The following is a 13,504-nucleotide window of genomic DNA, read 5'->3' as shown; positions in this document are numbered from 1 at the left end:
TGTATGCATTTAATATACAATTGTCACAATTGTAATTTCTATATTTTCCATTTTGCTGACTTCCCTGCTACCTTTTCACTGTCCCTCTAAATGGCAAATGCATACCGACAAATATATGAATGTAAAATATTTGATGCCCCAAGCGGAATAATGTGCTCTTATGAGTCCCAAATGTGGTTTTTTTTCAAAAGGCAACTGGATTTTGTTTTTCCTTGAAACTGTTTCACTTCTCATCCAAGAAGCTTTTTCAGTTCGGACTGTCAGAACCGGAGAAGCTTCTTGGATGTGAAGCAAAACATCTTCAAGGAAAAACAAAGTCCAGTTGCCTTTTGAAAAAGCATCTTTGGGACAAGCACAACCTGGATGACTAAGAATCTCCATAGACATGCTCTTAGGAGTTTTTAGTTCATTAAAGTTCATTTTTAAAATTAAAATTCCTTGTTGGTTTTATACTGTAAGAGAAAATTTGAAATGTGAAGATCTAACTGCAGCCTAAGACTCAAAAGTTTTTTGTTTTTTGCTTGGTCTTCAAGAAAAGATTCTGTTCATATTCCTTCACTTTACTTCTTTTCTTTTCAACTGAAAGTACCGGTAGATGTTGTGTTTCAGGATCAGGTAAGTACAGGCTTCACTTTTTTACCTGCACTGAAATAATTTGAAAGAGGATTTTCTATTCCTTTCACAGGGGAAAACTATACAGCATCTTACTGTTGACACTCTGCGTTATCGCTTGCCTTGTCAGCCCTACTTACAGAAGTGAGCTGGTCAAGACTGTCATCATCGGCAAGTTCAGCTTTCAATTCTTCATAGGTTTTCTTGTCCTGCAGGGAGACAGACAAAATTTTGTTTTTTATTGTATAACTGAAAGCTTAGGCCAGTGGTGGTGAACCTCGGTCACGGGTGCCAGAGGCGGCACTCAGAGCCCTCTCTGTGGGCACGCGCACTGTCGCCCGAGTCCTAGGCCTTCAGCTGGGTTTTATAAAACCTTTTCGCTTTAGGCCTCCGCCGCCATGTGCAAAAAAAAAAGTTCAATCAGTCAATTTCAACTTCTCGTGGGAAAAAAAAAAGATCTTGCAAAGTTGGAATTGATTGACTGAACTTTTTAGTCCCACCCAGTCTGCCGTTACCACTGCAGCCACGCCCACCCAATGGGCCACAACCACCTAGCACTCGATGATGCATAAGTGGGTTTTGGGTTGCAGTTTGGGCACTCAGTCTCTAAAAGGTTCGCCATCACTGGCTTAGGCCAATGAAAATATGTTCAATATAATCTGGAGAACGGATTTTCTCAAGGAAGAATGTTATCCACTTTGAGATTCTGAGAATCCCTAGCTGGCATTCCTTCTGTAAAAATGAAGGTTTTTTCTTGCAAAACCCTATGCATATATATATATGTGATTGGATGAACGAGGTTTCCACTTTTCTTCACATATAGTACTGGCAGCTACCTTTTCCAAGTCAGAAGAAGAGCCTTTTGTCACTTACTGTCCATTTGAGAGGGTCCCATGCTACAAACCAGCCAGTGAATGTTGGAGGTTCATTGCCTTGTTTCACAATCACAATTGGAGTGTCAGGGTCCCGTTTGCCTGGATGAGTCCGCAGGTATTCTTGGGCAGTGACAGCTGCTGCTTCTTTCTCAGCCTCGTTTGCATCTTTACCAATCCAGAAGTAAACCTACGGGGGGAAAAATGTGTCTCTGATCATGAAAAACAGCAGATAACTTGGACCACTGTTCCAGGATTAGAATTACAGTTCTGAAAATCAATCCAGGGATGAGGAATAAGTACATGCAATCATAAAAATTGGGTCAGAATTACATAGAATTAAAGCTGTAAAGACAGAACCTTATAAAAGAGGATTTTTTAAAATCAGCTAAATCCATATTAATGTAAACAACCTAGAAGCCCTTTCCTAGAACCTACTAAGGGTAATTTTCAAAACAACTTTTTTATTCCCTCTCCAAATTTCCATCTGCTTCTTCTCTAAATTAAGATGGAATCTGAATAATAATAATAATAATAATAATAATAATAATAATAAACTGGAGCACCACTTGAACACCATTGGCATTGACAAATTCGCCATTAGTCAATTGCAAAAGGCAGCCTTACTAGGAACTGCTTCCATCCTGCAATGATATCTGTAATACCATCAAACATCCACATCTGCCTATCCCAGGTCCTTGGTAAGGACTCGATAGATAGACAAAATGCCAAATCCAGTCTGAACATCTGGCTGACTGTGCGATGATCCATAATAGTAGTAATAATTTGGAAGGGACCTTGGAGGTCCTCTAGTCCAACCCCCTGCTCAGGCAGGAAACCCTATACCTTTTCAGACAAATGATTGTCCAGTCTCTTCTTTAAAACTTCTAGTGTTGGAGTATTCACAACTTTTGGAGGCAGGTTGTTCCAATTGGTTAATTGTTCTAACTGTAAGGAAGTTTCTCCTTAGTTCTAGGTTGCCTCTCTCCTTGATTAGTTTTCATCCATTGCTTCTTGTCTTGCCTTCAGATGCTTTGGAGAATAGCTTAACTCACTCTCTTTTCTTTGTGGCAATCCCTGAGATATTGGAACATTGCAATCATGTCCTCCCTAGTCCTTCTCTTCATTAGACTAGACATTTCCAATTCTAGCAACCGTTCTTTATGTGTTTTAGCCCCCAGTCCCCTGATTATTTTTGTTGCTCTTCTCTGTAGTCTTTCTAGAGTCTCAACATCTTTTTTTCGATCATGGTGAGCAAATAACATGTTTAACAAATTAGTAGTGAAAGTGTGTATAACTGGTGGCTTTCTGATATTAATTAAAAAGAGTTAAAGTCTTCCAACAAACATATTGGCTGGAAATATGTTTGTTGCAAATTGGAGGGCAGTTTACATTAATTGAGAATATGGTAATAAAGGTTATTTGTGTCAATGGACTAAGAGAAGCAAATAATTAAAAAGTGTTTGGAATGGAAGCAGAAAAATAGGTAAAACCACTACCATTACTTCCTTCAAGAGAAATACTAGCTCTACCTACCTCTTCTCATCCTTAAGGAAAAAGGGAAAATTTATTCGATGGAAATAGGTATGGAAGGGGGATTCTGAAGCAATGCCTGTTAGACATTCACCCTCCCTAAATACAGATTAATCTTTAACCTTTACGTCAAAGTAAGAATGAAAGATTCTTACTTGCAGTGTACCTTCAGGTGAATGAATAAAACATCATCACACACATTCACAAAAGATACAGAAACACTACTGGCCTATGAGTCCTAGCTTTGGCAGCTATAGATAAGGGATTCATTTTTGTTTTGTTTGGTGGCTTCACCTGTCAAGTAACTGCACAATTTCACAACTGACTTTTGCAACCAGTTCTGCAAAGAGGAAAATGTACGATCTATTACTGAAAAAGATCTTTAGTGCATATATTCTGTTGAAGGGAATGTTAGAAATGGTCTGCAGACTCACCTACTTAAGAGTTTTTTTCTGTTAGATTGGCAGTTGAGTACTTTCCATTTTTATTTCTGGATTCAGTTTTTTTGTATACAGATTGGCATACAGGTAAGCAGAGCCTGGCTGCCGCAATGATACTGTGGCTTTACTGGCTTTTCTATAGGTTTTGGAGAAGAGGGCACTGATTTCATTTGAAACACATTTTGCCATTTCTGTGATGGGGACGGGCAGTCTTTTTCAAGCCCAACTACCCTTGTCAAAGGTGATGTAAGTGTGTTAGGCCTATTAAAGACTCTACACCAGGGGTTCTCAACCTTGGCAACTTTAAGACTTGTGGACTTCAACTCCCAGAATTCCTCAGCCAGCTTTGCTGGCTGAGGAATTCTGGGAGTTGAAGTCCACAAGTCTTAAAGTTGCCAAGGTTGAGAACCCCTGCCCTACACTTATTTTACTACATGTTGCCATGGAAAATTATGCCTTTCTGACCTGACAACTAGCTACTGAATTTCAATTGTGACAATCTCCGCAGGGTCCAGAAAAGGAGAAATAAGAGTTAAGTGGCTGCAGGTGTTCTGTGAGGTGCCCACTGTTGTGGAAAAGAGCAGAAAGGGAATCAGTGTTTGGTACCAGTGAATAATTCCAATAAGCATTCTCTTTCTAAGCTACTCATTTGCGATCATGGGGGAAAAAACAATGATGAGATAGAAGTGAGAACTGTGAAAAAAAGCGGAAGTGATAAAGGGTGAAAGGAAGACAAAAATATTCTGTTCTGAAAGTTCTTTGAGAATACAGCACAGGCCACTGCAATCAACTGCAGATTGCATTAGTAATTGCATCAGATGGGACGTGGGTGGGAATGCAAATTGCTCAATAATAGGAGGCACCTTTGATTCAATTATTTCTGAAAGAAAAATAGCCACTGTGGATAAATGTCTTCCTTTCTCTCTATTGCATCTTCCAGTTCTCATACCCACCTGCTCCCAGGCATCCAGCAAGAACACATCATCTTGTTCTAGATCTTCCTGAGTAAAATTGGTGATCTCTGTGGCAAGGAACTTGCCTGTCTTATTGGAACACTCAAACAGCCGAGGTGAGACCAAAATAGTTTCTTCTTGCAATCTGCGTAAAATAGATAAGCAATTCAAGATGCCGCTGGAACAACCTTCCGGCAAATATGGGCAAATTACGACACAGTAAAGGATTTTCCCACCCAGCAGCACTGAAATGGGTGCTGTGTGGAACAGAGAGGTGGTAGGACAGAAAATGATTAAGAGCACTCTGCTGCTGCTGCTCAAACTCTTCAACAATAATAGCCCCAGTTTTCATGAATGAAACAGAAAGGTTATCAGTTTGCTCCTTGAATTCTACAAACTGGCTATAACCCATGGGTCACTTTTTCATTACTGTCCCTCTGCTTCCCTTTTTGAATTCCAGCAGAATTTCCTGACATCACAGGACATTAGCTAAAACCTGGCCTGGGTCTCAAGAGCCCAGATCATGGAACTTGTTCAGCTGGCTTTGTTGTTTTTTAAATATACTTTTAAAATCTGTAGCTGCAACCCCAAGAACTACTAGTGTTTTGGAGTTCTGACTGAAGATGAAATTTGTGGCTGTTATGTCCACTTCTGGCTTTATCACTAGGAAAGACTGACTACGGAAGTTCAGAGGCAGATGTGGTTAAGGCAGGGATAGGGTCATAGGTGGCCTTTTAGCTGTAGAACTAAAACCCCCAGCATCCCATGAATCCCACAGGCTGGAACAGGTGGGAATTGTAGTTATACACCAGAGTTTCAGCCACCTCTGGTGTAGCCTGAACAAATAGCAGTAGCAACAGCACTTAGACTTATATACCACTCCATAGTGCTTTTACAGCACTCTGGGCAGTTCATAGCACCAGCATATTGCCCAATCTAGGTCCTCATTTTACCAACCTTGGAAGGATGGAAGGCTGAGTCAACCTTGAGCCAGTCAGGATCAAACGTCTGGCAGAGTTAGCCTGCACCACCACTGCAAATGTTTGCATAGCCCTAGAGCACATTGGTCCTCCCCTCTTCCCCTTTACAGAGCACCTTCTCCAGATGCTGGGAAGATAATACCTTTTGTTGTTGGCATACTGAGACTTCCCACCCAGTGCAACCCAGAATGCTGCAGGCTCCTGGCCTTCTGCTACCACAACTTTCTCCGTCCTGGAGATCAGGTCGGAAACAGTCTTGGCCATCTCTCGCTCGTCCCCACTGCAGCCCTGTGGAAAGAACCGGTGTAGTAAGTTATGAAAATGATCAGGGAGGATCTGAATTGTGCTACTTATTAAACCATTCCTTGCCTGTTTCTTTCCAGCTTGAGATTTAGATGCCAGTTATGGTCTCCCTCCTCTTACCAGGAATCTATTGCTCTTAGGAATTACTACCCATCCATTAACTTAGTCCTTGGTTGACATATGTCCTTGTTTATTAAATTCTACTATCTTGCATGCAATGCTGAAATTAGGGTTTCAGTGCTTATTTCTAATGCATGAGCCTCGCCATCATGGTACACAGTACCTACCTTACCGTACCAGAGGTAACAGCAACTCTGGGTTTTAAGAATGAAGACATCATTGGAATTGAGGGAGGAGGCCCTGGGAGCCACCTCCAAAGCCTTGGTGTTGTATTCGTTAGTCCCATGAACCTGGAAAAGACGGGTGGGAGGTTCTGGTTCCGTATTACCAGCTCGGGAAGTACCACCCTGGGGAAGAAAGAAAAAAGAAAAGAAAATAGAAACTAAATGCGGACAATAAAGGTGAGCACTGTACCTTCTACTTATCAATATCCCAAGTTTTCCCCCTTCATCTCTCACTGTCTTTCAGAACAGAAAATGTATTAAGGAGTAAAAAAAAAAACCCAACCTTTTGACAGAAATATATTAGTAAATAAATTTGGCTCTGGAAATTGCTGTCTGGAAACATCAGTCCCTTCCTTCCTTCCTTCCTTCCTTCCTTCCTTCCTTCCTTCCTTCCTTCCTTCCTTCCTTCCCTCCCTCCCTCCCTCCCTTCCTCCCTCTCTCCCTCCAAATCTAGTTAGGGCAGTCATGCTGGGAGGCAAAGTGCTTAATCCTTTACTTCTTATAATTTTTCCATACTAACTTATCCTTTCACTTATCCCACATGCCAGAAACTGCTACTAACCCCAACAGAAGGACTGATAATAGCATGGTTCAGAAGAAGACAATTGAGGTTAGAAAAATGCTTAGCAGGAAAAGGAAGATAGGCCTCTATCCCAACGCCAGGCAGAGCCTCTGGGATAACCTATTAGAGATCATCTCCACCATCTCTGTGTTAGACCTTACTGGATAGGGGGAATGAAAACAGGTAAATTATCTTCCAGTCTGCCTCTCCCCTACTTACCGAATACACCACCATGCGTCCTTTGAAAATGGCCATAAGATGAGCAGGTTCCTTGCCCATAGTCACTCGCACCTGTACAGGTTCATTATTATATTGTTGATCCAGAGTGACAGCTTGATAGGCAGAGGCAGTAATCTCATCCTTGGTGGCATGACGGCCCTGGAAAGCAAAGAGGAAACCCATCGAACCCTTCCGGAGAACATTCCAGTTGTTCTCCACTGGAGTTCAAAAGATTTCTAATTAAGGAATCTTGGAAACTTTATCATCCTTGACCGTCTTGTGAATTTTTATATCGGTATTTAGTGCGGAGGTGCTCAACTTTCTTTTGGTAAAGAGTCACATGTGGCTTTTGAGTGAAGAGTGCCAGGCCACAGTAAAAGAATAAATTTTATTTTAAATTAATGTGCAGTTATCATTGCTCCCAGTGTTGGTTCTCTTTCTCATAAGAAATTATAGTTTCACTAAAAATTGGGAAAAACTAATTAGGACATTGATTGTCTATAAAGACTGAATGTTAAAATAATCTTGATGTGTATAAGCTAAAAATGATCGATAAATGTAAGAATGTTATTTTTATTTAATTGATAGAATAAGAATTGTATTAGTTTAAACATGAGACAGTAAATACCAAGGGGAAAAGAGAGGGAATATTTAATGTGGTAGTTTGAGACTGGTACTAAAAGATACTTGTATGTCATTGAATTATCGATTAACTCAGTGGTGGTGAACCTATGGCACGGGTGCCAGAGGTGGCACTCAGAGCCCTCTCTTTGGGCACACGCGCCATCACCCCAGTCCTAGGCCTTCAGCTGGGTTTTATAAAACCTTTTCGCTTTAGGCCTCTACCGCCGTGTGCAAAAAAAAAAAAAGGTTCGATCAGTCAATTTCAATTTCTCGCAGGGGAAAAAAAGATCTTGCAAAGTTGGAATTGATTGAACTTTTTAGTCCCACCCAGTCTGCCATTGCACCTGCAGCCATGCCCACCCAATGGGCCACACCCACCTGGCACTCGACAATGCATAAGTGGATTTTGGGTTGTAATTTGGGCACTCTGTCTCTAAAAGGTTCGCCATCACTGGATTAACTCATCCGTCACGTTGCTTTTTAAATACTTAAATGTAAAATTAGAAAATCAATAAAACATTAAAAAAAGAAATTATAGTTTCAACTTTTGAAGATGATGCGTGACCCAAAGAGCACAGTTCCAAGGTAGTGCATTTCTGATGAACCTCAGTCCCTCCCCAAAAAATTGTTGACTACAATTTGCAAATAAGTCCTGGACTACATTTGTGCCTTGTGACCAAAAGTCATCTTCTGGGTGGCATTTGATTCTCAATCGGCATCTTCTCTGGCTATGCTGCATTTTCATTCTATCTGTTCCTTTCTTTGCATGCTCACCTGCCAAATGTAAATGATGTAGTGTATCTTGTTATAAACTAAGTATTTGTAGAGGATAAGGTAGCAGTCACCACTGTAGAAATGCCCAATGCTGCGACCCTCCACTGGCACCAGTTCTAAGTTCTCAATTCTCCAAACCTGTCAAGGAAAGTACAAAATTAGGGCAAGATGCTTATTATGTAAGAAAATAGAGTCCTTTGTATAACCAATTATGTGGGCAAAGTTAACATGAAGGATCCCCATAACTGGAAACTGAGGGTCTCATGTCTCCCCACCTAACTATAAAAATTATATCCTTCATATTATGAAAAGTGAATCACATTTTGGGAGTTGGGAGTGATAAGTATATAGAACAGTGTTGTGTGCAATTATTTTCTGCTGTACTTGTTTTTTTTAAAGGGCAGTAAATTAATTACAGGTGCAAAATGGAGGAATCTCCACTTTCATCTAAAGCAAAATACCTGTCTACAAACTCAGATTTAACAGTTGTGGCTACAGTGATGTGCTTCAATATGGATGTTTTTGTATAAAGTTTCAGGCAAAAAAAGCTGAGTAAATTTCTACTGTCAAGAATATTGGGAAACAAGCAACTCCTGTACTCTAATTGAAGGCTGCCATAAGATTAGGAAAAATAATCCTGAAACATATGCAAATTGAATAAATGAACTTAGAATTTAACCAATGGCTTCTTTACTGCAGAAGCTTGATGATCTCTCCCACTACTGTAGAAGTTTATTATTTAGCTAAAACCTTTCAATCCTATATTTTGATCAAATGGTCTTCAAGGAATCCAACAGATTCTAACTTTATAGTGCAAATGCATCTCGCTGATGAGTTTGGAAAAATAGGAAGATTCATTATTTCAAAGCAATCGATTTAATTAATTAATTCCATACTATGAAGTGGTATGCTTTCTTCCCCTTACTGGATGAGTCTTTGTACCTACATGGCATAAATGTTGCCATTCCTCAACTAGTGGAACCACTGATACAGATACTATATTTTGTGGGTTTTTCGGAAGGCAAAGATATTCCTTACCAGTGTCTCTCCAGAACCATCATCAACCATCTTGTGCTGGGCAGCCATCTCAGGCCTGGCATGCAAAGTAGTGGCATCAAACTTCACCTGCTCCACTTTGGCTGTTGTAAGGGAGACAGAGAAAGTTAACAGGTAGATAGGCTTGAAATGAGCAGCTCTTTTGTACAAGCCCAGATTATTGCATAAAGAATAGATAGCAACAAGATGGAACAGGCTTTGATTGTATGGATGGAATTCGTGAAAAGGTACTTTTAATATAAGTCCTCTACTGTTTGTCACCCTTTAACTATTGTTCTATTATTCTTAGTGCTACAATACAATCATGATGGCAAAGAACCTGTAGGGCTAAGTCCATACTTGACAGAAGCTACCTCTGCCTAATTGCTCCTCTGCTGCATACAGACTTCAGTGCTTACCTATTTTTCCAATTGTATGAGTCTTGCCAAAGCCAGTGGTTTGATTGTGAACTGTCCATTTCTGAAAAAGCTGCCTGAAAACAGCAGATTCAGAACCATCATTTTCAGTCTCCACACTAGTGGTAGCTGGATAGTTTTTTGCTTTGATGAAACCCTGAAATGGAAAATGGATAATATCATAATAGGAATCATACTGGTTTTTTTCTCTTCCATAGGCAGCCAACAGTTTCATTCAAAAGAACTTATTAGTCTCCTGTAAATTATCTAAAATAGAAACTTCTTTATAACAGAAAAAAATGCTTTAAATAGGATTATTTGGTGAATTATAATTGAGGTATCATGCCACAAGAAATTAAAATAATCCTTAGATCATTTTCTTTTTATGTTGTTATGGGTATCTTTATTATTGAAATTTTTTTATTTTTTAACATACAAGCATTTATAAAAATACAATAAAATTTTAAAGTAGAAAAAAAAAACCCCTTACCCTCCCTCCCACCCCCAACCCCCCTCCCTTCACTTCCCAGAGCAGAATACAGGGTTAATAATAACAAAATTTATAATAATTTAAAGAAAAAAGAAAAAAAAGAAAAGAAAAAAGAGATTTTTTTATCATAATTAACCTTTAACTCCATAACCTATGAAACAATTATCTATAATATTTAATATTCATTCATAAAATAAATGAAACTTTTTAATTCCATACTTTTTCTGAATATAATCTATCCCTCTTCCCCATACAATAATATATCTTTCTTGTGTATGATCCTTTAAATAAGCAGAAATTTTTGCCATTTCTGCAAAACTAGATACTTTAAATATCCATTCTTCTAAAGTAGGCAAGGAATCTTTCTTCCAATATAAACCTACTAATAACCTTGCTGCAGTTAATAAATTCAACATCAGTTTCTTTTTCATTTAAGTCAACAAAAATACCAAGTAAAAATAGTTGAGGAGTAAACTTTATCTTTTTTCTAAAAATCTTTTGAATGTTCCACCAAATCATAATCCAAAAAGCCTTTACTTTTTTACAATTCCACCAAATATGAAAGTATGTCGCATCATTATTGCCACATCTCCAACATTTGGGCTGTATATTGGAATACATACAAGATAATTTTTTAGGATCTAAATGCCATCTATAAAACATTTTATAAAAATTTTCTCTCAAATTTTGAGCTTGTGTAAATTTAACATTTCTTATCCAAATTGTCTCCCATAAATCCAATGAGATCGGCTCCTGTATATTCTGAGCCCATTTAATCATACAGTCTTTAACCAATTCTGTTTCCAAATCTAACTCTAATAAAACATTGTATATTCTTTTTATATGAGCCGGACTTTGATTTTTAATCTGAATAACCAATTGTCTATCTTCTAATGTTATTCCCTCTTTCTTATCTACAGTCCATCTGTCCACTATTTGTAAATATTGAAACCATGACTGTAGAATATTTTGATGCCTTAATACATCTAGGGATTTCAAATGCCAATTCGAACCAGAGCGAATTAACAATTCTTTATACAAGATTTTATCAAAATTTGTCCCCTTAGAAGTTCCCTCAATTGCATGTCTGGGAATCCCCCAGATAGGTATTTTATAATTTAATCTATAATAATACTTCTTCCAAACACGAAGTAAGGCATTCCTCAAAATATGTGATTTAAAAGTCCGATCAACTTTCTTATTAAAAATTAAATATGCATGCCAACCATATATTAAATCCCAACCTTCCAAAAAAAGAATATCCATATTTGTTAAGTTAAGCCAATCACTTAGATCATTTTCTTTTTAAAAAGGCAACTATTTTAATATTTATGTATTTTTTGCTCATTTGGTGGAGAAAAAGCTTGAGATTATTTTTTATCTAAACATAATTTTTCATCTTCATATAATGGATTTTCCTTTGTGTCATAAATTGTCTCCTGTTAATTCTAGTAAGCATTAGTAGTTATCCTTCACTTAATATTTCATAACCAGGCTTTTTTTAGTTTTTGAGGAATCTGAGTTAATATTACCTAGAATTTACTCTCCAAACCACAAATATTATTGTAAAAATTCCTACAATTAGGAACAGAGGAAGTTTTCATTTCATGTTGTATACTTTCTTCTTTGTTTTATTGATATCTACCCAGTCCTATAAAATGGAAAAGGACGCAAAGAGTAAAGACAGGGCTGCAATAGCCATATTTTGGTTCAAAATCATACCGGTGATGATGAGTCAAAAGAACTGCAATCCCTTTAAAAGTTAGGAGAACAAATATGGAAACCCTCTCCTAGGATGGCCAAGATTCCTGAAACTTTTCCATGATGGTCCCAGCTTTGCTTCCATCTGAAAGTCATTTGTCCACATAATCGCATCTTTACTCACCAAGGCCCTTGACAAGGCCTGCTGCCTCTCTTCCTTGCTAGAGTGTTTGCCCTTCCATACAAAGATCTTCATACCACCTTGGTCCAAGATGTAGCAATCCTAAGAAGAGATAAAGCAGGTTCCTGTTAAGCTGTTTTATTAGGAGACAGCTGGGTGAACAGCACACATTTTTTCCTTGCAGATATAATTGTCAAATTATCTCTTAAAGTATACCCTCTTTTGCTTCTCAGTTTGGGATTGAAGTGGCAGTAGAAAGTGGGCACTGAGGTATTTCATTGCTTCTTCCCTCCACCAACAAATGTACAAACTTCAAGGAAGTCTCTTACCTCATGCTTCAGGAGGTCTTGGGTAAGGGGCTGGATAGCAACTTCCTGCACAAGTAGATTCCCTTCTACATCAGAGACACTTGGAAGAAAACAGAGTGTTGTCATAGAACAAATCTTAAGGGGTTGCTTACAAGAGGGCGCCCCAACCCCCCGGGCTGTGGCCCACTACTGAGTCGTGGGCTGTTTGGAACTGGGCCGTGGAAGCAGTGTGTGAGCGTGTGTGCGCGTGCATATCCCCACTTGTGTGAGCAACGGGTGAGCGCATATGCGTGCACGCTCCATTTGCTCGAGTGGTGGGTACCCGGGCTACTGCTTGTGCAAATGGAGCTGTGCACGCACATGTGTGCTTGCCAGCCCTCGTGTGAAACCATCCACTCTTCCCCTGGTAGTTTACAACATACGATCTCCACAACAAAAAAAATATGATTGGGCTAATATGTAGCATATGGAACCTCATCTTTTAGAGAATCTCCCAGCCAGATTTACAAAGTTACCCAGTTTGGAAATAGCATAAATAGCTCACATTAGATTTTTTATTCAGATATATAAAACATGATTTCTGAGGAAGACTCTTTAATGCTTTAGTTTTGTTTTATTATTGCAAATATAGTAGTGTGTCTCCCAAAACACTGGTAGGCAATGGAAACCTCTTCTAGGGCCTCTTTCCTGTGCACATGGTCTTAATATTCCCTCCAAACATCTAAGGACCATTGTTTCTATTGTAGTCTTCCTCAAATTTTTCTCTTTCATGTCCAGTTGTTGATGGGAGATGTAGACTGATATATCTGGAGGGATGCAGGCAGTAAGAGGCTGTTAGATGCCTTCCACCATTACTAACCCATATACTGTAACATGGATAATTTTTATGAACTGAAATTAAGAAACATTTGGCAACACTAGTGTTGCCAAATAACAAAGGTAGAGTCTGAGGCTGTTATAGAAATCACTTGAAGTTCCATGGTTGTATGCGGAGATGAATTGGGATTGCCTGTCTCACAAATCCTGTTCTTGTGGCCTCCAGACCCTCTCTAATTACACTTGCCCACAACCAGCAATGCAGCCTTTCATCACTTGGAGGTGGGAACATAAATCTTTAAAATAGCATTTTATTCATGTAAAAATCCTTTCATATTTGG

General features: G+C 38.8%; 1 protein-coding gene across 1 annotated transcript in view; it reads right to left on the bottom strand.

The window, feature by feature from the left end:
- The window catches only part of VIL1 (villin 1), a 31,022-nt gene that overhangs the window by 4,058 nt on the left and 13,460 nt on the right, over positions 1 to 13,504 (bottom strand). The window contains exons 8-18 of the mRNA XM_039343228.1: positions 12,369 to 12,447; positions 12,043 to 12,141; positions 9,671 to 9,824; positions 9,255 to 9,355; positions 8,217 to 8,354; positions 6,819 to 6,977; positions 5,981 to 6,160; positions 5,533 to 5,678; positions 4,411 to 4,555; positions 1,486 to 1,674; positions 753 to 821 (exon numbers count right to left, since the gene is read on the bottom strand). Coding sequence (XP_039199162.1) covers positions 753 to 821; positions 1,486 to 1,674; positions 4,411 to 4,555; positions 5,533 to 5,678; positions 5,981 to 6,160; positions 6,819 to 6,977; positions 8,217 to 8,354; positions 9,255 to 9,355; positions 9,671 to 9,824; positions 12,043 to 12,141; positions 12,369 to 12,447 — 1,459 coding nt within the window. The remainder of the gene's footprint in view (positions 1 to 752; positions 822 to 1,485; positions 1,675 to 4,410; positions 4,556 to 5,532; positions 5,679 to 5,980; positions 6,161 to 6,818; positions 6,978 to 8,216; positions 8,355 to 9,254; positions 9,356 to 9,670; positions 9,825 to 12,042; positions 12,142 to 12,368; positions 12,448 to 13,504) is intronic.

Source organism: Crotalus tigris, unplaced genomic scaffold (assembly GCF_016545835.1).
Source record: "Crotalus tigris isolate CLP2741 ecotype Arizona unplaced genomic scaffold, ASM1654583v1 scf7180000017834.3080900, whole genome shotgun sequence".
Lineage (NCBI taxonomy): Eukaryota > Metazoa > Chordata > Lepidosauria > Squamata > Viperidae > Crotalus > Crotalus tigris.
The sequence above is the reverse complement of the archived record's forward strand: the minus strand, read 5'-3'. Positions and strand labels throughout refer to the sequence as shown.